Consider the following 23,270-nt stretch of genomic DNA (forward strand, 5'->3'; position numbering starts at 1 on the left):
TTTCTGTCTAAAGTGGGATTTTTTTTCAGATTGACATTAATGCACCTTGCCTGGGCGATGTAAGGCATTCTACATAACACTGCCCTGCAATAATGTTTTATATTGCATTCCAGCATCATGCAAAAGCTGTTTACTTACCAGATGAGAATATGCGTAAGTGTTGGAAGTAACAACTGAAAGAAGCCAGCAGATAAAGAAGCCAAGGAAAGCATACAGGAGCATTTTTAAAGTTTTTTATATGAAGTATAGAATAATAAATTCAAGGGAAATGAAACTGGATGAAAAGACATCCACCTTTGGGTGGGGAACGTACCCATAACGTTCACATTACGCATGTGATATACTAACCACTGTGGTACTACGGCCGCATTCGAGCGTCGACAATCTGAGGGGCCATTGTGGACGGTTGAATGCTGCCTCGGTGGCACAGTGGTTAGTGCATCGCATGCCTAATGCAAAGGCTGTAGGTTCGTTCTCCCCCCATGGCTGGTTTGTTTTTTGAAAATTTTTATTTCCCTTTATCATTTCTACATTTAAATAGAAAATTAAAAATACGTTTTCACGGGCCTTCCCTGGCATTTTTCAGCTGTGATTAAGAAAAATTTTGATCCTCAGTATCCTTTCTTCTCGTTTGCAAGAACAGGAGCTTCAATTGAAATGTAATGAATTCACCTTCTACAGCATCTCAATGTGGTCTCAAATCTTATCACAGCATATGTATTACTAAGTGAAGTTTTCGTTAAGATGATGATATAGCATGGGACCTAATTAGTAGCCTTTGTGTACAGAGATATGATTAGTCTAATAAATAGGAGGATATTAAGAAGCACTTCTAACACCTCCTGAACTAGTTGAGAAAGTGCAGGTTAATCGAGTGGAGATTATGTAGTAACCGAAGTTGAGTGTTTCTGCATTAAATTCACGAAATATGCTTCATGATACCTTTCCATTTATTTCTACAGGTATTAAGAATCCCTTTTGCATTGTTGGACAAAACTACAAAATGCCAACATATTTTCTAGCATTCACTCGTAGCAAACATGTCAAAACTTGTTCTAGTTTCTGGATTGCCGCTTTAGCCGTAAACCCCCAATTCCGGAAAAATGTACCAAATTTTCCAAATTTTTAATGTACTCATTCTTTAGGTGTTGTTCTCATTCTAAGATATATTACTTCATTGGTCTCTGGTTAGAAATAACACAAAAATAAAACTGCTCTTGAGGGCAGCTTTCCCTCAATGCCGACTGTGACTCATCTTTGACGATCAGAGCAGCATAACATCGGGCAGAAAGAGTGCGACCCGTCATTGGCGATATTGGTACTACCTCCAGTCACTAGTACAGCTCGGGACCAAGGGTTAAGGGTTGCGACTTCGTTGCGGCCCAGTTTTAATTCTGCAGCTGTTACACTTGGGTGTATCGTGTGTATGTACGTGTGTGTGCCTTAAAATTACTTCATGCTAGAGCAAAGCAACTGTAGTACAGAGAGGCATCAGTCATCTTTATATATTTGCTTTGTTAAGATTCGCTAAGTTTATTTTTTTTTCAGTATAGACCTAACGCTCTTTGGCCAAAGATGCCATTGTGCTACTAAAACCTATCAATTAATTAGCTTCTTGCAGTAGCTGGTGCTTATTCCTTTTTTCAGGATCGGTGTGCCAGTTTTAATTTGTTTTTCTTGAACTATGCAATTCCCATTCACAGGGCGGCATGTCATCTGAGGTGTTCCTTTTTCAATCAAGAATGTTGAGGTTATGTGAAACTCGATTTCTTGCCTCAAACGAGCTTGTACAAACTGACCAAGCTGATAATTCTACGTGCTTATATGTGAAGTATGTTGCGGTTATGAACCCTCATAATTAATGACACATAGCACAAAATTTTATGTGTTAAAACAATTTCATGAAATTTCTCATGTTTTTGCGTTCGTGTTCAGTTCTCTGCTCTGGTGTCCTGTCTGCACGCCTCACCTCTTTTTTTTACATATTAAATATCGTCTAAACTTAACCATGCTTTTTTACCACAATGCAAGGAGAAAAAGTTCCGGTAACACTTTGCATTCAGTATGGTGGCCCAGACGTATATGCAAGCAACCTCCCTCATGTTGAACAAGAACTACTCTTTAGTGTCTCGCAGACTTCCATGCGAAGCCCTCAACATTCTCGTCTCAGTGGAATGGCTGCTCATCTATCAGGGTGTCCATCACCAAGACTGCCAGTTGTAAAGCTACTGAACCCGCTTAAGAAAGCTTAGTGATTTTTTTATTCAGTTTTCACGGTTGGCCGTAGAATATTACCATTTTTGTTTTTCTAACATTTTTACTGGCACAATGCAGTGCAATAACTTTAAATCAGTGTAATGTATTTAGGTGATGCTCACTCTAATGCCTATCTGGTTTTGTTAAAGAAATTTGAATGTCTGATGAGGTAACAGCATTTCAATTTGTCATTGTGGCTCGTTTCAATGAGCTGCTAGGAAATAAGACGCAAAACTTATCACACACCAGTTGTAGCATTTTTGTTTTCATGACAATATACGCGTTTCAAAAGATGGAAAGTGGCAAAGAAAGCCTCAAGAACATAATCATCCTAGGATTGTCATGTCCTTACAGCGCTGCAAGGACTAAAGCCTCATACATCTGGGGAGCACATTGGTCGCAATGCCTACAGGTATATTTGATAAGAGAGTACCTTGCAGCCCGATTTGCCACACAGTTGATGGCTGATGGCTTTTTTTGTCGTCTTTATGTTACTACTATATATTGATTATTCATTCAGATGTAAATGACACTACAGGCACTGAAGTATCAAATGGCACTTGCATTTCAGGGGACAGAGCGCACAGCATGTCTGTCACAAAATGTGTTCTAGGGGCTACCTTGCCTCTATAGGTAAATGGACTCCAGATGCTCTGTGTACAGTGCAATCGGTGTACTTGGCTGGAGTGCTTGAAAGATGTGCTACAGGCTGTACTGGCACTGTCTGAAGATAATGCATGGTTCTAGAAAGCCTGCAGCTGAGCATCTGCCACCGTATTGAAGGAACTGTCCTAATTTATTTTGTTGATGTGGTTGAAATTTAGGAGCGGCAATGAATAGTTCTGAATGTGGCAGTGCTGCCCAACTAAAGCACAAATTACACACCTCGACTCACACAATGCACTCTGAAAGTTTTGCTACGTGGTATCTGTGTTTGCTGTCTGACCTTATGGCACCTTTAGGAGCAGTCTCAAGTGATTGCAGCTGCTGAGGCTTTATCAACTGGCAAGGTGAAAAAACAATGCTGTGCCACTAGTGTGGCTGCACACTCCGAGATGCAAGCTACCTTGAACCAGGTGTTCGGTAGACAGTACCTATGCAGCCAAAAGATGGCGTTTGAGCCCTATAGGCAACTGCGTTCATAACTGTCCACAAGTGTGCTGTCACAACAGAAAGTTGAAAAAAGCAGCATTTTTACCGGTGTTCAAAACATTTATTTATTTATTTATTTATTTCACGTACTTTCAAGGCCCGAAGGCGTTACAGAAAGGAGTGGAGTCAAAACAAGAAGTAATGCAGTAAAAAATAAGAAATACAAACAAGTATTAACAAAAAATTTACAAAAGATATTAACAAAAGGCATTCTGAACGGCGGTTTTGAAGTTAGTAGGGTCGGTGATGAGCGCGATTGAGGCGGGAAGGCGATTCCAGTCCGTGCTTGTCCTGGGGATGAATGAGTCACTGTACCGGTTAGTACGGCACAATGGCACCCCCATTTTAAGGCTGTGGTCAGTGCGGGCAGAAATATATGACGGAGGGGTAAGAAGGGTCTCTTTTAAAAGGGGGTTCAAGTGAAAAACTTTGTGAAAAAGGGAGAGACGGGAATATTTGCGGCGTGACGAAAGATCAGGTAAGTTAAGAGTTCGTTTCATTGAAGAAATACTTGCATAGCGAGAATAATTAGATAATATAAAGCGTGCACTGCGGTTTTGAATACTTTCAAGAGAAGAAACTAATGACGACTGAGTCGGATCCCAAATGGCTGAAGCATATTCCAATTTGGAGCGAACTAAAGTTTTATAAAGGGTTAGCTTCAGGGAAGAAGGGGCAGAGCTAAAATTACGGCGTAAATAACCAAGCATGCTATTAGCGTTTTTAGTAACATAGTCAATATGCGAGTGCCAAGAAAGGTTATTTGATATGTGAAGGCCGAGATACTTGTAAGAGCTAACTGACGTCACAGGTGCACCATTAATAAAGTAGGTGTGCGTGGCAGTGTTACGAGATATACGCATGGCCTTGCATTTATTTGAATTTAGTTGCATGCACCAATTAGAACACCACTCAATTACGCGGTTAAGGTCGTCCTGCAGCTCTTGGGAATCTGAAGGATTAGTAATTTTACGGTAGAGAACACAGTCATCCGCGAAAAGCTTTATGGAAGAGGAAAGAACGCAGTTCGGAAGATCGTTAATATAGATTAGAAAGAGAAGTGGACCCAGGACTGACCCTTGAGGAACACCTGCTGGTACGTTAGAAAACCGAGAATTACAGTTATTAGCGTTTACAAACTGCGTCCTGTTAGAAAGAAAGTTTTTTATCCACTCGAGTACATTTGCGTCCAAGTTAAGTTGAGACAGCTTAAGCAGAAGTAAATCATGGGTCACAGAGTCAAAGGCCTTCGCAAAATCAAGAAATACGCAGTCAATGTCGGTACCTAGATCAGAAATTGCAAAGAGGTCATTAGTAAATGTTAAGAGCTGTGTTTCACAGGAAAAGAACTTACGGAAACCATGTTGAGAGGGGTTGAAAAAGGAGTTTGATTCTAAAAACTCAGCCATATGTGAATATATTATATGCTCAAGAATTTTACATGAAATGCTAGTTAGTGAGATAGGCCTGTTTTGCTGGGTAAGTGTGTGTTACCTGATTTATGAACTGGAATCACCTTTCCCACGCACCAGTCGTTTGGAAGAACAGACTGCTGTAATGACTGAGTGAAAATGTGTGACAAGATAACAGCAGAAAATACATCAGTACACTTCAAAATTTTTTAGTTCAGGCAGTCTGGGCCGGCAGAGGAGGACGTTTTTTGATTGTTTATTAGGCAGCTAACACCAACCCAGTCAATAGAGATTGGATCCATGGGCGAAAAACCAGAATTGGATAAAAGCGGTAATCCACTAGGCATTGTGGTAACATGTGAAGAGAACACATCATTAAATACATTACAGCATTCTTCAGGAGCAACAGGTTGATCGCTTGGGTATGGTAATTGGATTATTTTGCTTGGAGTACCGTTAACTATGGTCCAGAATTTACGAGGATTAGTTTGCAAGATGGACGGAAGGGTAACAGAATAAAAATGCTGTTTCGCACTAGCGGCGGCTGTGGCGTAATCACTTTCAGTGAGGTAGTAAGCGGACCAAGCAACGTCACTGCATGAAGCTTTTGCGCGACGAAACAACCGCTTTTTTTGTTACGTAGTCGCTTCAGAAAGGGGTTGAACCAAGGGGACCGTGGCTTGCAAGAGACTGTTCTTTGCGGTACGAAACGTTCGATTAATGACAACAATTTATTTTTGAAAATGCACCAGTTTTCTTCAACACAGCGCTGATCGCAATTAGCGATGTAAGAAGCTGCGAAATTTTCCATTTCAGTGGTAATGGAAGCCAAGTCGGCTTGCTGTAATCGCGGATCACCTTCGTAGTTTTTTTTACAGGAGCCCGGGTATTGATATGAAAAGTGAGTGCAAGGTGATCACTTACGCCTTTTATGTAAAGAATTGGGGAAACTGTGTCAGGGTTCGTAGTGAGAATCAGATCTAGTATGTTAGATGAGGAGGCAGACACGCGCGTTGGTTTCAGTACAAGCTGGGTGAAGTGGAAATCCAAACAAGTGTTTATAAACTGGGTACTCTGAGAAGACTGGGACGTTGCCGTGTCGTTACGCCAAATGATATCGGGAAAGTTGAAGTCACCAAGAAGTGACTTCAACTTCAGAAGTGACTTAGTGCAAGTCATTCTTTCACCAAGGCTGGTAATCATGCATAGGTAATGAGAACAGGGCATTTGTGACACGCGAGGGGTCATGTATCAAATTTAATTAGATCAGTAATCTATGAGATAGAATTACAAAAAGTATACCTTCTGTTCCTCAGTGGTCTCTTGGAAAGATCACCATTTCTGCCAGTATAGTTTTGACTTTTTATGTCTAGATTTGGTGTGCATATTGCAACTATAACAGTCAGTGCTCTCTCCTGCTCAGTTTTAATGCTGTCTGTGATATTTGCAATATTTTACAGTTCAGCTGAGCGAAGTATATATCTTTACTATTACTAGTTCTCATGTTCAACTTTTGCAGTGCTCACTAGTTATTACTAACCATGTTTTGTTCACATATGCTCTTGGATTATTGCGCGAAGTGACACGGACACAGACTACAAGCAGACAGGATGAGCACTAACTCTCGACTGAATTTTTATTGAAACGAAGAACATATATATATATATATATATATATATATATATATATATATATATATATATATATATATATATATATATATATATATTGGCACGCGCTAGTTACGCTAGATGTCAAGGAAGAGGAAGTGTGCGTGGTAGCTGCTGCGAAAACGAACTGTAAACGGCCGTTCGCTTAGAACTGACTGACTGGCTTTTCCTCTAGTGACAAACTGGTGGAGGTGCGGGGTACGCATCCATCGTATGCCTACGGGTCCTCAACCAGAAGCTACCGACGCCAGTACCTCGGGGACGGCAGAAAGCTATCGAAGCAGCGGTCGCCTCCAAGGTCTTCCACCGCAATACAGCCCCCTGGCAAGCTCCGTGAGGAAGATGTCAACAACTACCGCAAGCCAAACCGAGGTGATCCCAAATGCTGCCGTACCATGCATTCTCAACGCGCCTCGCACGCCTAACCCGTTCCATGGCGACGCCTTTGAGGACGTTGAAGACTGGTTGGACCATTTCAACCGGGTCGCCGCCTTTAACGACTGGGACGATCGCCGTAAGTTGAAGAACGTCTACTTTTCCCTTTTAGACGCGGCGAGAGTATGGTACGAAAACCACGAAGCCTCATTTACCAGCTGGCAGGAGTTTTACCGACTGCTTTGCGAAGCCTTCTGCACTCCCGAAAGGAAAGAAAGAGCCGAACAGGCACTGTCTTCGAGGTTCCAAATGCCAACCGAAACCGTCGGCATGTTCGTCGAAGACATGACGCGATTGTTCCGTCGGGCCGATCCACTAATGCCAGAAGACAAGAAGGTGCGTCTGTTAATGCGAGGCGTAAAAGAACAGCTTTTCGCGGGCCTCGTGCGCAATCCTCCTACAACAGTCTCTCAGTTCGTTCGTGAGGCAACAGTCATGGAACGTATGCTTCGGCAGCGGCTCTCGCAGTATGAACGCGAGACCACCATGGCTGCTGCATGCTCTCTCGTACCTGCAAATGATGACAGGGAGTCCCTTACCGAGCTAATACGACAAATCGTTCGCGAAGAACTGCAGAAGTCCTATGCATCAGCTCCGGCACCTCCCAGTGCCGCGGTTCTTACGGATGTCATTCGGGAAGAAATCGGCAAAGTGGTTCATCCCTCGCCACCAACACGACCCGAACCTCCCACGTTCTCGTACGCGGATGCTCTTCGGGCTTCCGCGCCGTCGACGGACCGTTTTTCGCAGCCGCCTGCTGGGATTTCTCGACGCTCCCCAAGTCCGATCCACCGCACGAATCCGCAAGCACCTTTTCATCCTGGTCCGCGCAAATCTACAGTATGGCGCGCCCCCGACAAAAGTCCGTTGTGCTATTACTGCGGGGAGGCTCGTCACATGTATCGCGACTGCCGGTACCGACGGATTCGTCTGCGGGGATACCATCCGGACGCCCGTTGCCCGCGCTATGGCGAACGCCCGCACGACATCGAGCATTACTTAGAAAGTAACCGGCTTCCTCCTGCCCAACAGCGATGACAGTCAGGGTCGCCTTCACCTCGTCGGTACGCGTCACGAAACCGTGCTCGACACGCCTTTGATTCCGCTGGAGTCAACGGTGGAAGCCCGCGCCGGGGAAACTGAAAACGGCGACCTCCGGGCGTGAGGCCGCTGTCATGCGAACCGTCAAATATCCTCCGCCGACGCCATCCCCTCGCGACGTACCGCTGACGCCTTCATTCGAAACTGCAAAAAGAACTTCTGCTGCTATTACTGCTTCAATCGACGGTTATCCGGTAACTGCACTTGTCGATACGGGAGCTGACTACTCGGTTATGAGTGCCTCACTGGCCACTCGGCTACGCAAGGTGCTGACAGCGTGGGACGGCCCACATCTGATTACGGCCGGAGGACACCTCGTGTCACCCATTGGACGATGCACCGCCAGACTTGCAATTTCTACTTCGACTTTCGTAGCGTCTTTCCTTGTGCTGCCCAAGTGTTCTCGGCTAGTTATACTGGGCATGGATTTTCTCCAGGAGTATGGGGCGATCATTAACCTTCGTGACTTGTTCGTGACTTTTTCTAACTACGTTTCTTCGGATTCGAGTGTGGAGGATTAACATCACCGCGCGGCTTTACGCGTGGTCGATGACTGCGTGACGTTACCGCCTCGAAGTAGCATCTTCGTCCTCGTTGAATGCCCCCAAGAACAACTAGGAATTGGCATTGCCGAAGGTAACCTCGCCATATTGCTGGATCGCGAAGTCGGCGTCGCACGAGGTCTCGTAGAGCTCCAACATAGGCAAACCACGATTCTAGTAACCAACTTCAGTGGCGAATACAAGCACCTTACGAGGCATACTACCATGGCCTACTTTGAAACGGTGGCCGATTCCAACGCCTGTGCTTCGGTAACGACAATCTCGATTCCGGAACCCAGCGATGTGGACTTGACCAGTCACATCAACGTGAACCCACAGCTAGACCAAAATTAGAAGCAGAGGCTCCTCACTCTGTCGTCATTTAGCGACTGTTTCGCCACCACGTCGAAGGTCAAACAGACTCCTTTAATCAAACACAGAATCATCACTGAACCGACCGTCCAACCTGTTCGCAAACACGCTTATCGCGTGTCGCAAAGAGAACAGGTTGCTATTCGTCATCAAGTTAAACAAATGCTCGACGATGATGTCATTCAACCATCGGCAAGTCCTTGGTCTTCACCTGTTGTATTAGTTAAAAAGAAAGACGGTTCACTACGATTCTGTGTCGATTACCGCAAACTGAACAAGGTCACGAAAAAAGACGTTTACCCACTTCCTCGAATTGACGACTCCTTGGATCGCCTGCGACATGCCCGTTACTCTTCTTCAATGGATCTGCATAGTGGGTACTGGCAAATTGAAGTTCACGAACGGGATCAGGAAAAAACGGCGTTTATAACACCCGACGGTCTCTATCAATTTAGGGTCCTCCCTTTTGGATTGTGTTCCGCTCCGGCCACATTTCAACGCATGATGGACACAGTTTTATCTGACCTCAAGTGGAACTCGTGTTTAGTCTACTTAGACGATGTAGTTGTTTTTTCCACCACGTTTCAACAACACATCCAGCGGCTTGGGGCGGTTCTTCAAGCTATCCGCACCGCCGGCCTCTCCCTGAAGCCCGAAAAATGTCACTTTGGCTACGAGGAGCTCAAATTTCTAGGTCATATTGTCAGCAGCACCGGTGTGCGCCCTGACCCTGACAAAGCCATGGCAGTCGCTCTGTTCCCGATACCGAAGACAAAACACGATGTCCGCCGATTTTTAGGGCTTTGCGCGTATTACCGCCGTTTTGTACCCAATTTTTGTGAAATTGCCGAACCTTTGCAACGACTCATCAAGAACGACGTCACATTTGTTTGGGGCCCGGCACAATCCGACGCCTTCCACGACCTTCGGCAACGTCTACAGACACCACCGATCCTTGGTCACTTTGACGCCGAGGCTGACACAGAAGTGCATACTGAACGTTGGTCTCGGAGCGACACTCGTACAGTTTCAAGTTGGTGTTGAGCGCGTTATTGCCTATGCCAGCCGAACCTTGTCTGCTACTGAAAAAAACTACTCAGCAACTGAAAAAGAATGTCTGGCAGTCATATGGTCTCTCCAGAAGTTCCGCCCATACCTGTACGGACGCCCCTTCCGTGTCGTCAGCGACCACCACTCTCTCTGCTGGCTGGCGAATCTCAAAGATCCTTCAGGCCATCTCGCAAGATGGAGCCTTCGGTTGCAGGAATTTGATGTGACCATCGTCTATAAGTCTGGCCAGAAACACACTGACGCCGACTGTCTCTCCCGCGCCCCCGTCGAACCCGCACTAGATACTGAAGGCGATTCGGGTTTTCTTTGTACTCTTCCGTCTTTAAACCTTGCTCAACAGCAACGCCAAGATTCCGAGCTCCAGCCCTTGATTGAATACCTTGAAGGAAGCCGCCCACAACCCCCACGGCAGTTCGCGCGTCAGTTGTCATCTTTCTGCCTACGTGGCGACATCCTATACAAGCGGAACTTTCACCCTACGGAAACCGCTTTCCTGCTCGTTGTTCCCGCTACTCTCCGCGACGATGTTATACGTGGATGCCACGACGAACCAACGTCTGGGCATCTTGGTTTCACGCGTACTCTCGCGAGGATCAAGCAGAAGTACTATTGGCAAAAACTCACAAAAACCGTGAAGCAGTACGTCAGAAGTTGTCGAGATTGCCAGCGTCGCAAAGTTCCACCACTGAAACCAGCCGGTCTGCTTCAGCCTGTCTGACCTCCTTGCTCACCTTTTGAACAAGTCGGGATGGATTTACTCGGCCCATTTCCCCAGTCTTCGGCTGATAACCGCTGGATCGTCGTCGCCACCGATTACTTCACTCGATACTGCGAAACACAAGCCGTTTAGCGAGCTACTGTTTCAGGTGTTGCTAACTTCATCAAAAATATCGTCCTTCGTCATGGTGCTCCCGCTGTCGTCATCACAGACCGTGGTACGGCCTTCACTGCCCAGTTGGTCCGAGATATCCTGCAGCTGAGCGGGACAACGCACCGTTCGGCAACTGCGTATCACCCGCAGACTAACGGTTTAACTGAGCGTCTCAACAAAACGATTGCGGATATGCTTTCCATGTATGTTGCCACGGACCATAAAAATTGGGACGAACTGCTCCCGTATGTGACATTCGCGTACAACACTGCCCTACAAGAAACCACCGGGTTTCCTCCTTTTCGTCTGGTCTACGGACGCGACGTCACCACTATGCTCGACGTGATGCTCCTACCAACTTCGTCACAACCTACCGCACCAGATACAGACGCCTTTGTTCAGCGTGCCGAAGCAGCGCGGCACCTTGCGCGGCAACGAATTCTATCCCGACAAAGTCAAGATGCTCGTCGATACAACATATGCCATCGAGACGTCACATACAACCCGGGAGATCTTGTATGGGTTTGAACCCCTATACGTCAAAGAGGCCGGTCAGAAAAATTATTGCGCCGATACTTTCGACCCTACATAGTTTTTCGTCGTCTAAGTCCTGTCGACTACGAAGTTATTCCAGCCGACAGTTCGCACCGCTCCTGTAGACCACGTTCCTCTGACATTGTTCACGTTACCAGGATGAAGCCCTACCATTCGCGCTGACTCTCATCTACAAACTTTGTGATTCGGCCCCTGTCGTCTCGTCCGTTGTCTTTCTCATTTCTTTTATTTTTTTCCTTGTGGCATTTAACATCTCCCCAACTTTATTTATTTTTTTTTATTTTTTTAGGGAGGGGTAATGGCACGCGCTAGTTACGCTAGATGTCGAGGAAGAGGAAGTGTGCGTGGTAGCTGCTGCGAAAACGAACTGTAAACGGCCGTTCGCTTAGAACTGACTGACTGGCTTTTCCTCTCGTGACAACACACACACACATACATATATATATATATATATATATATATATATATATATATATATCTATATATATATACACACACATGTATAGGTGACTGCAAAAGGACACAACAAAAAGACACTACTTCAGATTAAGACACGTGTTGTGAAGATGCTGAAATTCGCATTCTAACAGAGACAAAGCTGCCTGGCTAACGCAAGTTTCTCCCAATCTTTTAATGTGGAATGCCTCGATTATTTCCCGTGTGGTTTGGAATTTGTGTCTCGAAAGAATTTTGTGTCTTCAAACAAAGGTTTACAACCGCAATTGAAACAATGTGACGCTATATGTGAAGCATTAGGGTTGTAAAGTGAATGTTTTTGTTCTTTTAGTCTAATATTAATGCACGTGCTGCTCTGTCCAATGTAAGTCTTCCCGCATTTGAGAGGAATCTGATAAACTATACCAGTGTTACAAGGCACAAAAAGGGACACATGTCTAACACCACGATCATCATTTCTTTTTTGCCACCCTGTTTAAGTTTCCTATTTGTCATAGGGCACATGATAGACAACTTGCGGGGCCGAGAAAATTTTATCCACGTCATATCTATTGGCCACATTCTCTAAACCATGGCATAATCTATGTACATAGGGCGCCACAGAAATTCTTATTTTTCTGTTTTTCTTGTTTCTTAGCGGGGCCTTTTACCCATTTTGAAAGCTTTTTGCAGGTTAGTGATCATAAATGCACAGGACAACTAGCCTGCTCGAGCCTATCTATTTGTTGTGAAAAACTTTGTTTCATATTGTGTGGACATGACTTAGTAATGGCAAACTTAAGAGCTGAGTAAGCTAGTCATGTCCACGCAATATGAAACAAAGTTTTTCACAACAAATAGGCTCGAGAAGGCTAGTTATCCTGTGCATTTATGATCATTAACCTGCGAAAAGCTTTTAAAATGGATAAAAAGCCCCGCTAAAAAACAACAAAAAAAGAAAAACGGTTTGCTGTGGTGCCCTATGTACAGTGCTCACGGAATGAAATGGGACACGGAGCATTTAGTAGAGCCCTACATATGTGCGAAGTACGCGGGAGCACCATGTCATGTCGCTAATAATTTGGTCACCAAAGGTGACGAGTACCCCGATGTAAGTGTACGCGCCAGAATCACGTCGATGTGACACGGAACTCCAGCCGGTTGAAACGAATGTATGCCATTACGTTGCCCTAAATTGACGCGTTTCATTCCGTGAGCACTGTACATAGATTATCCCATGGTTTGGGGAACGCGGCCAATAGATATGACGTGGATAAAGTTTTCTCGGCCCCGCAAGTTGTCTGTCATGTGCCCTATGTTAAATACGAAACTTGAACAGGGTGGTAAAAAAGAAAAGATGATTGCGGCATCAGACATGTTTCCTTTTTAGTGCCATGTAACACTGGTATAGTTTATAAGATTCCTCTCAAGTGCGGGAAGACTTACATTGGACGGAACAGCAGGTAGAATAATATTCGACCAGAAGAACACAAATGTTTACTTAATAACCCTAATGCGCTTCACATCTAGCGTCACATCGTTTCAATTGCGGTTGTAAAGAATTGTTTGAAAACACAAAAATTCTTTCAAGACACAAGCGCCAAACCACACAGGAAATAATCGAAGCATTCCACATCAAAATATTAGGAGAGACTTGCGTTAGCCAGGCATCTTCGTCTCTCTTAGAATGCGAATTTCAGTACCTTCACAACACGCGCGTTAATCTGAAGTAGTGTCTTTTTGTTGTTTCCTTTTTTTGACTTCCCTACTTCCTGATATTTTTAACTGATGTCTGCATACCTTGTCATGTTTTTATGCTGCGGTTCTTTTGCAGTCACCCATATTTATGTGTTCTTCGTTTCAATAAAAATTTAGTTGAGAGTTAGCGCTCATGCTGTCTGCTTCTATTCGGTGTCCGTGTCACATTGCGCTACAATCCAAGAAGATGTTACCGTACCAATTCACCCAACTTCCTTTCCTTGTGTTCACATAGACGCACTCAGCCTTGTTCTTTATGTGGCCGGTTATTTTTGTACTTTGTTATAAGATGCAGTGCTTTTCGAATGAAAATGTGATAGTTCGTAGTGAGATTATTTAAAAAAACTTTTCTGCTTAAAATTTATTGAACAGGCCTGTGCCATTATTCGTTGCTTATTTCTGTGTATTGGTATGGTTTTACTCCTTATCTTCCTTTTTACTTTTAAAATGTGCAAACATTATTATTTAACCATTTCTCTTTAATGAAATAATAAATACTTTTCTTCTGACATTTCGTCACAAATTTTACAATGATTTTGTTCAATTAGGTAACCTTAGACTAGCTGATTGCTGTTCTGGTAGCTTAACTTACTATGCCTGTGGGATATTCAGTGCAAGAACATGGTGAAAAATAAACTAAATTATTGGGTGTAACAGGTCACTGGCAGTAAATTAAGCATACATACATTTCAGGAAATAGTGCATGCTTACATATCAAACAGTGTGCACTACACATGCAGTTTTGTTTGTAAATGCTGAAACATTATTCTAAGTGGAAGTGCTTTGTTGCACTTTGTTTGGCTTTCAGTACTACCTTTAAGCCGTATATGTGAAGGTACTAGTAGAAGCATCCCGTGGAGATAAATGACAACTTGGATGAATAGAAGTATAAAATATGTGCTTAAAACGGCAAAAAACTGATTGAGAGGCAAACATATGCTTCTGTAGTACTGTACTTGTTACCGTCGCCAATACATGCATTGCTTGCTCTTTATTGCATTCAATATGAACTACAACTACGAGCTGTGGTGTCTTTCCCTCCTGGTCGAGCTGGTGTTGCTGCGAAACTTCTGGCCCTAAAAAGTGGAGGTTTTTAATTATTTCTGAAATGCATGTAACATCATGCTTCTGGTTGTGTGCTGTTTCCATGTGATGATAAGTACTGGTGCACCAAGTTGCGGGATATGCTGTGTCCTTAGTACAGCGCGCGTTATTGCGCTCTGCATCCTGCCGGCAGTGTACTATCACTGCAGAGGAAGATTACGCAAAGCATAGGGTGTGTGCATTGCTGCGATCGTGAAACTTAAATTTTTTTGCCTGAAAGTGTCGCACGTTATATATGCTACCACATGACGGACCAGAAGCGCAATATGACGACGTATCACAGATTCTGGCTCACACTGAACAAGGCAGTACCATTGCTAAGACTAGGCAGCATTCACAACAGCTAGTCTGCCCATTAACTTCATGGCTGTAGTGAACGTTAAAATACTTGCAGGGATAACACCCTTTTGGAAGGGTGTTGTCAATGCTACACACATATTGAAAGGGTGGTGTCTGTGTTACGCCCAGATAGAAAGGCAACGCAACGTCACATTACGCCCTTCCCTTTGTGGGGTGTTAATTTACACCAATTTTCTTGGGGTGTAGCAATACACCCAAAAAGGTGTCACTCATGGGACAAGTCATATACACCCTTAAGGGTGTTAACATTTTAGAGTACTCGACGCAAAACCTGATCCAACCATCGTTCTTACGCACCAATCGAGGTCAAAATGTCCGAGAGTAGAGGTCGGTGGTGTGGCATCCGCAGCATGAAGAAAACGTCGAACAAGTAGAATGTATCCAACGTCATGATGCCAGGTTCATGTCATCTGATTATCAAAAACGTTCATCTGTTACTGATATGCACAGGCAACATAAGTTACAGCCGCTCCAGTTACGCAGGCAGATCGCCAGGTTAAAGTCCCTGTACTTTATCACAACAAAACAGGATTGCTACGTGAATCATGCTTTCTGAGCCACAACGATGATCAAGATTGAACCACACAAAAGTGTTAAGGCCATATTATGCCAGAACTGAACAATCTCAAAATTCATTTTTTGCTACGCAATCGAACAACCTGCCTGATTGTGTTGTTGACTGTATTAATGTTCATAACTTTGTGCGTTCTTTGCAAGCTCACATTTTGTAGCCCTCCCCTGCTTGGGTAGCAGTGCTGCCAGCAGTACTTGTAAATAAATAAATCACAAAGACACACGGAAACGTTTTAGCAGCTGAACCACTTGGCAGCCCTGGCCTTGAGTGAGGGCGTTATCCGTGCTGCGCTACAAAATGTCTTGTACGCGTTCGACGGGTGGAGTGGCAGAAGTGACTGCATCAAGAGGCAGTAGTGGCACATTAGAAGATGCCTGGGACTGTAAAATGGCATTAAAGGGGTTCAGATGGTCTAGACATTTGCCGTGTAATAAAGTTGAAGGGCAGGGAAAGGGATGGCAAGCGTAAACAGCACCGCAACCATCAGCGAATTCGGCAACAGCAAACGGACGCACGAGATTCCTGCGATGGGCACAATCTTCAAACGGCGTAAAAATGCACTTGAATCGTTGATAGAGCGGCCACGTGTGGACACTAAGGTGGCCGAGAACGGAGAAATGTCGACGTCGGAAGCGACTGCCACTTTAGGTGAGGGGCACGTAGGATCCGCGGCTATCGTACCGAACGGATACAGGGCCAGTTGTGCACGAGCGCAGTCGACTACAGCATGATATTCGGAAAGGAAGTCCCAGCCTAGGATAACATCATGCGACGCACGCGAGAGGACGACAAATTCGACGACCTACAGCTCGTCTTCACTGAAAACACGAGCGGTGCACGCGGCCAAAGGCTGAACGTGCTGCGAGCTCGCCGTCCGTAATGTCAGGTCAGCAACCGGTATTGTAACTTCTTTAAGTTCGCGGCGCAGTAGTTCACTTATCACAAAAGCGGCAGCTCCATGTGTCGACAAGAGCTTTTGTCGCGACAACATCTATAAACACTGCCATTTCATTCGGAGAAAAGTATGAGGCATTGAAGATTTCGTCGACAGCGCAATCCTTGCCTCAGGAACTGCGGCTGTTTGTTTTCCCTCGGTGGAGAATTGTACTGCTGAAACATGGGGGACATGGAGCGGCGGCTAGGTGAAGTCCGCTAGCGTGAGGTGAAGGTGCCGCGACGTGAATAAGAGTCCGAAGCGTCACCATCAGCATCGCGTTATGGTCGATGCGGTGTCTATTGAAAGCGGGGCGCGACGTCACGAAAATACCCTACACGGCCGCGATAGTGGCGCGCAACATGCCCAGCGATACCGCAGGTGTAGCAGATGGGACGGTTATCCAAAGTGCGCCATGGGTTGTGAGACGGTCTAGCAGGTGGGTGCGCTGATAAGTGAACCGGGCGGACGGGACTTGGCAGCGAATAGAAGCGCATGAACGGGCCGCTTAGCGTTGGCGCCGGTCGAGCGTATGAGTGAGTAACGACCTCAGCGTAAGAGGGGCTGGCACAGACGTACCGTGCTGGCACAGAACTGACGCCGAAGTGCTGAGATACAATATATATATATATATATATATATATATATATATATATATATATATATATATATATATATATATATATATATATATAGCTAGAGCTATATGAAAACGCTGAGAAGGAAATGTATTGCCACCCTGACGAAGAAAAGTCCCCTTCTTAGAACGGTACCTTAAGCGCCATTCCTGGTTCTACCACTGATATACATTTTAGCCCTCCATCCTCTTGGGACTCTCTCGTATTAAATCGCATACTGTAATTACAACCGCATACAGAACAGCATTCAATAAAACTCTGACATTTTCCTTTCGTTCAGAAACTGCTTTAGCTTCTCAATATTTTCATATGCAATGTAGCCATTCGAACACATGATGTGGCTATTAGCACACTGTGCGTTTCCCTGTCTTTGTTTTCCTAATATTATTAGCTTAAGCTCCTTTATCTTATTATCTGTCTCCATTTTCGCTCGTTCAGACGAATTTTTCGAGTGGTTTTGTATGTGTTTTATTGCATTAGTCCAATGAAAATTTTAAAACGTTAACAGCCTAACCGTTTAGTTTTCTGGTATGGTATGGTATGGTATGAAGAACTTTATCGGGTCCTGAAGGTCAACCATAGGCTGACGCGGGCCGCTCCCACGTTGGGACTGTCAGGCAGAGCCCTTCAGCCACATCGCGGGCCTTCTGGACTGCCCGTAATTGGTCAGAGAGTGATTCGCTGTGTAGCATTTGCCGCCACCATTCTTCTTCCTTGTCACGGTCTGTGAAGACCACGGGGCACTGCCAAAGCATGTGGTCAAGAGTAATGATGTAGGTTCTTGGAATATACGCCGGTCGCATTCCACCAAGATTTCACTGGTCACTTAGGCAGCTGTCAATAAAGCCTGACCTTATCGAATTTGCATTCGAGCGTATATTTATGGAGGAACTTACAGGCGCATAGATAACAGACGCCTGCGTAACAACAAGAAACATACAAACGCTGAATATCATTCAAATCTGAGAGTAGAATGAGGTAGAGAACGCATGATGTAGAGAACGATGCGCCAACTTATCTACCATCTACACATCTGTTCGCTCTAGGCATATATTAGTTATAACACAAAAAATATTTCCTAGGGATAATTCATGGCTGAAAAAAAATGTATCTGACAGCACTATGCTGTTCGGCATGGTGCAAGACAACCTGATTCACATAGTCACCGAACGCGTCTATATAAACGTTTAGTACCTTAAAAACCGGGAATTATTTAGGGACAGTGCGACAACTGATTATTTGTGCACGTTGACATTTCTGATTCAGCAAACCAATGGTCGTTTTACTCCACAGCTAGCGACCGCAATCGGCTGGTACTTTCCAAGCTACTCCCGGATGCGCCATTTAAGAAGGTTGTTGCAACATGATAGAACAGTTAACGCAGAAATTTGGAATAGTTGCTCTTGATGGCGTCGCTGTGCCATAGTTACTAGTGCGAGCAAGACAAACGGAAAAAGGTGGGACAGGAAAGAGCGCTCTATTATCCCATCCTTCTTACGCTTCTCATTTTGTCGCCAAAGCACTTGATACAAAGTTTTTATGAAAGGATTCCCTTCAACCAGTAATTCTTTCGGTGCGCGGCGGGATATTGACTGCAGTCTCTACATACAACTCCTAAGATTCTTTAACTTTCTTTTTCTTACTTTGATTTCACCAGTTCTGCATTGTACACGTAAGCACAAAGCCATTAAATATATCACTCACCTACGAATGGGGCCTTTCCTAAGAGTGCTGGTCCGCAAAGAGCGCCGACGACGCTAAAGCCCAGGGCAAGTTTTTCGATTCCCAAATAGTGCGCCATCAGAACGCTCTGCATGGTAATGGCACAGCCGAGGAATAGGGCGACGCCCAGGCACCCCGTGAGCAGAGCCCAATAGGACTCGCAGATTGGCAATGACACAGTGCACATGCCCAGGAGAAAATAATTTGCAGTCATTAACGTCGACCGCTGCAGCATCCCGCGGTCGGCCAAAATAGGGACGAAAAGCCTCCCCACGACATCCGGGACAGACGTGTACGTGATGAAAGACACGGCGTCCTTGAGGGACACCCCCTTGTCCATAGCGAAGTCCACAATCGTGGAGAAGAAGATGTCGTAGTTGTAACAGAACACTAGCCACGTGACGACAAGCACGTACGTTACGGCGCACTTGAGCACTCCGCGAAGGTTTAGCAGCACGGCCTTGATGGTGGACGCCTTTGATGACCCGTTCTTTGAGTTCGCTGCGATGGTTGATGGCCGCCGTGGGGCCTCCACGCCATTTCTCCTCTTGATTCTGTCATTCCGGATCCACGACGGTTCCCGAAAGGCGAGACTCACGGCTATCATGTTCATCAGGACAGCACCAAAAAGCATTAGGCTTCCTCGGAAGCCGAAGGTGTCGCTAAAATAGAGCAGCAGACGGGGGAATATCAGAGCAGAGGCGGTGGAGCCGGTGTACATGATGCCGTTGGCCGCGCCCCGGTACCGCTCGAAGTACATGCTGATGAGGACTTGCAGCATGCATATCACGATGCCGAGACCCACACCTGCACGTAGCACATGCAAAACGACGTCACGAAGCCAAAGACAGATGAGCGCGTTTTAATGTGCGTTGAGAGGGCGCATCTGTTATATGTATCTGAATATGCAATCAGTGCAACATTCGACATAGAAGTGGTGAACAGAAGTAGTAAATGATTTAATTATTACACCTAGAGGGTTGCATTTTGGGACATTACTACAACAAAAATAAGCATCATCAATTGAATTTAGTAACAAAATGCAAAATAGCGATAGCGTGCAGCACAATAACGAGCGGTAGCACAGAATAAAAAGTGTAACATAAATATCACTAATACAATAAAACAATTCAAATCTTTTTTGTTCTTTCTTGCGCAGCGTGGGGAAGACGGGTTGAGAATAAATTGCTATATTCATCATTCACCACTAGAACATGAAAACTACTTGATTTGTACATGGTCGACGAATAAAATAAGTGCTTGAAGTATTTCCTGGTCAACTGTGGTTTCCTGACATGTTTAATGTTTATTAATCGTACTCCATGTCACTTTATTCACTAATATACATACAAATGTTTACCGGTACCAATCTCTCCATTACGCTGTAACGCATCTGCTTTGTCATCTTACTAAGATGAGACAGATTTGCTTCATTATAAAGTCGGGTCACAGTCGCACCTTCCGTAGCGCGAAGGAAAAAGAGAGCTCCCGTCTCTGTACCTACCACACGCTGCTGGCTCCTCAGAGGCTGTGAAATAATTTTCAATGCTTCTGCCACTTTTCTCAAGCAAGTCGCTTGGCGTATTCGGTTGAGTAAGCAGTTGCGCGTTTGGGGAAAAGTTCTTTCAATATAATTGCTTTGCCACGACTGAGACATAAAATAATATCCTGCGCTTCTTTCCTGGCCATCGAAAACTCAGCAGAAGTTAGCGATATGAGCGGAGTAGGTAAGCTGCAAACTATATGTGGCAGTACATCTGGCTTCACGCAAGCGTTCAAGTAGGAGCCATTCTCGAGTGAATCTTTGAGTGCCGTTCTGAATGCGTCCTGTTTAATAATGAGAACAGATGAACAGGCCTTGCTTGGTTCAGGGACGGAAGTTGAGGTCGCCTAGTCAAATGGCAATTGGTCCTAGCGTCTGCGCAACATTGCAAATACCTGAAAGTTTCTGTTAGATAGCGGTAACGTTCGATGTGGTAGATGATTAAGCCGCCTGCATAGGGCAGAGTTTGGGCCTGCCTGATTAGCTGAGCAGTGATAGCTGAACTCGCTATTTAGTGTGTAAAACCCGCGAACCTTAAGGTCTATCGTGTCTGTAGCGCCACGCACAATTTGTCTGTGTTAAATTCGTGTGTTTGTGTGTTAAAGACTTTTAGCTGCCCGAGTCCCTTGAAGAGTTCTTCCAGGTGGCTGCACTGACGGACACAGTTCGTTCTGCATATTTCGCACACGAGATATGAAGCCCAGGCTTGCAGCTGCTGCACCACTCCAACTGGCAGAAATGTTTTGTTCGACAATGAACAAAAGTGACTCGTCATTCCGGCCTTGCAAAAGTGGTTGTCCAGCGAAACTGTTGCATTACCATCACTACAACTTCTGAGGGGGGTACGCAATGTTTTATTGATGGTTCAGATGCTTGATTTCGGCATGTTTTTTTATTAATACATATGTTATTCTGCATGTTGTGTGGGCGATTTCAATAAATGTGCGCAATGTCGGCTTAATTTTGCTCAGCGCTTCCAGCCTCTGCCGTATAAAGCCCCTTGAACTTCGTAAAGTACTGCCACGCTTTAAAGAATGCCGCCTCCTCCTAGCGCGCTCTGGCCGAGGCCGACGCCGCGTCGCTATTGGTCTTATAGCATCACGTGGCCCCTCGCGCCATGCATCAGCGCCATTCTTGCTCGAGAAGCGTCTACGGAGCGCCGAGGAGCGCACGTTGGCGCCGTGGCTACGCTCGAGCAGTGTAGGCGGCGCCACGGTCGAGGAGGGAGCGGGAAAGAGAGGAGAAACGACGGGGAAGTGAAGGCGGGAGAGGAGAATGTCACTACTTTACGAAGTTTAAGGGGTTTTAGTGCCGTAGCTTTTACATTCTTGCTTGCCTACGGAGGTAGAAACCATTTTTGATGAGGACCGATGCCTGTTTGAGCCTTTTCTTCATCGAAACGTACGCCTTTCTGTACGTTATATGCATAGTGCAGGTTGTATGCAATGAATGTAGGTACTATCCGCTTCCCTTTCCTTAGTGGCTGCAGCATTACAAGCGAATTAGTCATGGCATTTTTTTTCTTGCTTTGGTGGGAGGGGGGGGGTATGTGCCATTGGTTATGATGACAATTTTGTTTCACGGACGGAGATGAAAAATACTGACCACCAAGATGCTAACAGCTTCATTGTAGAATGTTTGTTCCCTGATTATGTAATACACCGAAAGCATGAATTGTTGCATGCGCGAATTTTATTGCGCCTTAAAAATGCTATGAGTTTGATATGGCAGTCTTGTTGACGCATTCTTTGGCCGCTTTGCAACGTCGCGTCATGTAATTATATTTCTAGGTCGCACATTTTAGGATGGCCTTCATTATAAGCTCGTAGCGCTCCAGTCATCGGTGGCTATTGCACCGAGAGTTAAGGTTTTTAGAAAACATTTTTTTTTCTTCAGCGTGTAACTCTGGTATTTGTTGGTTAATGCTGCGCGAAAAGTGGACGGCTTGAACGCACGAGCAAAGTGGTAGAGCCTTCTACACTTCCGGTATGTTTTCTCTTTTGCTCGACAAGTTTCACCGTGGTGCATATGACCCTCACATTTGTAGCAAATGCCTTCTTTTTTGTTGTCGTTTTTACCGCGTTCACTGTTGTGCGTTTGCTGGCGCCCGTATCTTCACTTACCTCGCGAAAGTGTTCTTTGCCTTGCTCTTCCGTACGGCGTTGTCAACCTTCTTGTGGTACGTCCCAGTTTCCGCGATCATTCTTTGCTGCAAGCTCTTTTCCCGAATTCCTAAATTAATTACGCTTCGCAGCATGCTGTCTTAAAGGTCCACGAGTTCAAAGTTATTTGCTAACACATCCAGCTCCGTCAGTCGTTCATTAAATGTCTGGTTTCTTTTTCGTTCCTTGAACTACAACGACATTCTTGCAAATTGAAGTCCGTTGCAATCTTCTAGTACTCCTCAAGTTTCGGCATCAAAAGCACGGCGTCATTTTTTTCCTCCGCTTCCTGGAACTGGAAGGCACTGCACGACTTCTGAATCCATTCGCCTATCGTAACTAGCAACTTGCCTGCTTGAACATCTTTTGCCTCATGCTCCATCGCCTAACAGTGAAAAAGGGCAGACACGCCCTTTCCAATTCTTCCACGTGATCCACGGATCGTACGCTATTCTATGGGCTTCGATGGCAGATGTAACGTGGACACCATTGACATGTCCGCTGGGTTTAACGGCGACCATGTAGGCAGGTCAGTACTCGGCTTGACATGATTATTGTGATTTAGCAAGTCACATACAAAGGGAAGCAAAATGACGCAACAAG

General features: G+C 45.1%; 1 protein-coding gene across 1 annotated transcript in view; it reads right to left on the reverse strand.

Annotated features, from left to right (window-relative positions):
* The window catches only part of LOC135900983 (monocarboxylate transporter 12-like), a 69,174-nt gene that overhangs the window by 21,052 nt on the left and 24,852 nt on the right, over positions 1-23,270 (reverse strand). Inside the window, exon 5 of the mRNA XM_065430609.1 lies at positions 18,945-19,769. Within this exon, the coding sequence (XP_065286681.1) occupies positions 18,945-19,769 (825 nt within the window). The remainder of the gene's footprint in view (positions 1-18,944; positions 19,770-23,270) is intronic.

Source organism: Dermacentor albipictus, chromosome 2, assembly GCF_038994185.2.
Source record: "Dermacentor albipictus isolate Rhodes 1998 colony chromosome 2, USDA_Dalb.pri_finalv2, whole genome shotgun sequence".
In the NCBI taxonomy this organism is placed as follows: domain Eukaryota; kingdom Metazoa; phylum Arthropoda; class Arachnida; order Ixodida; family Ixodidae; genus Dermacentor; species Dermacentor albipictus.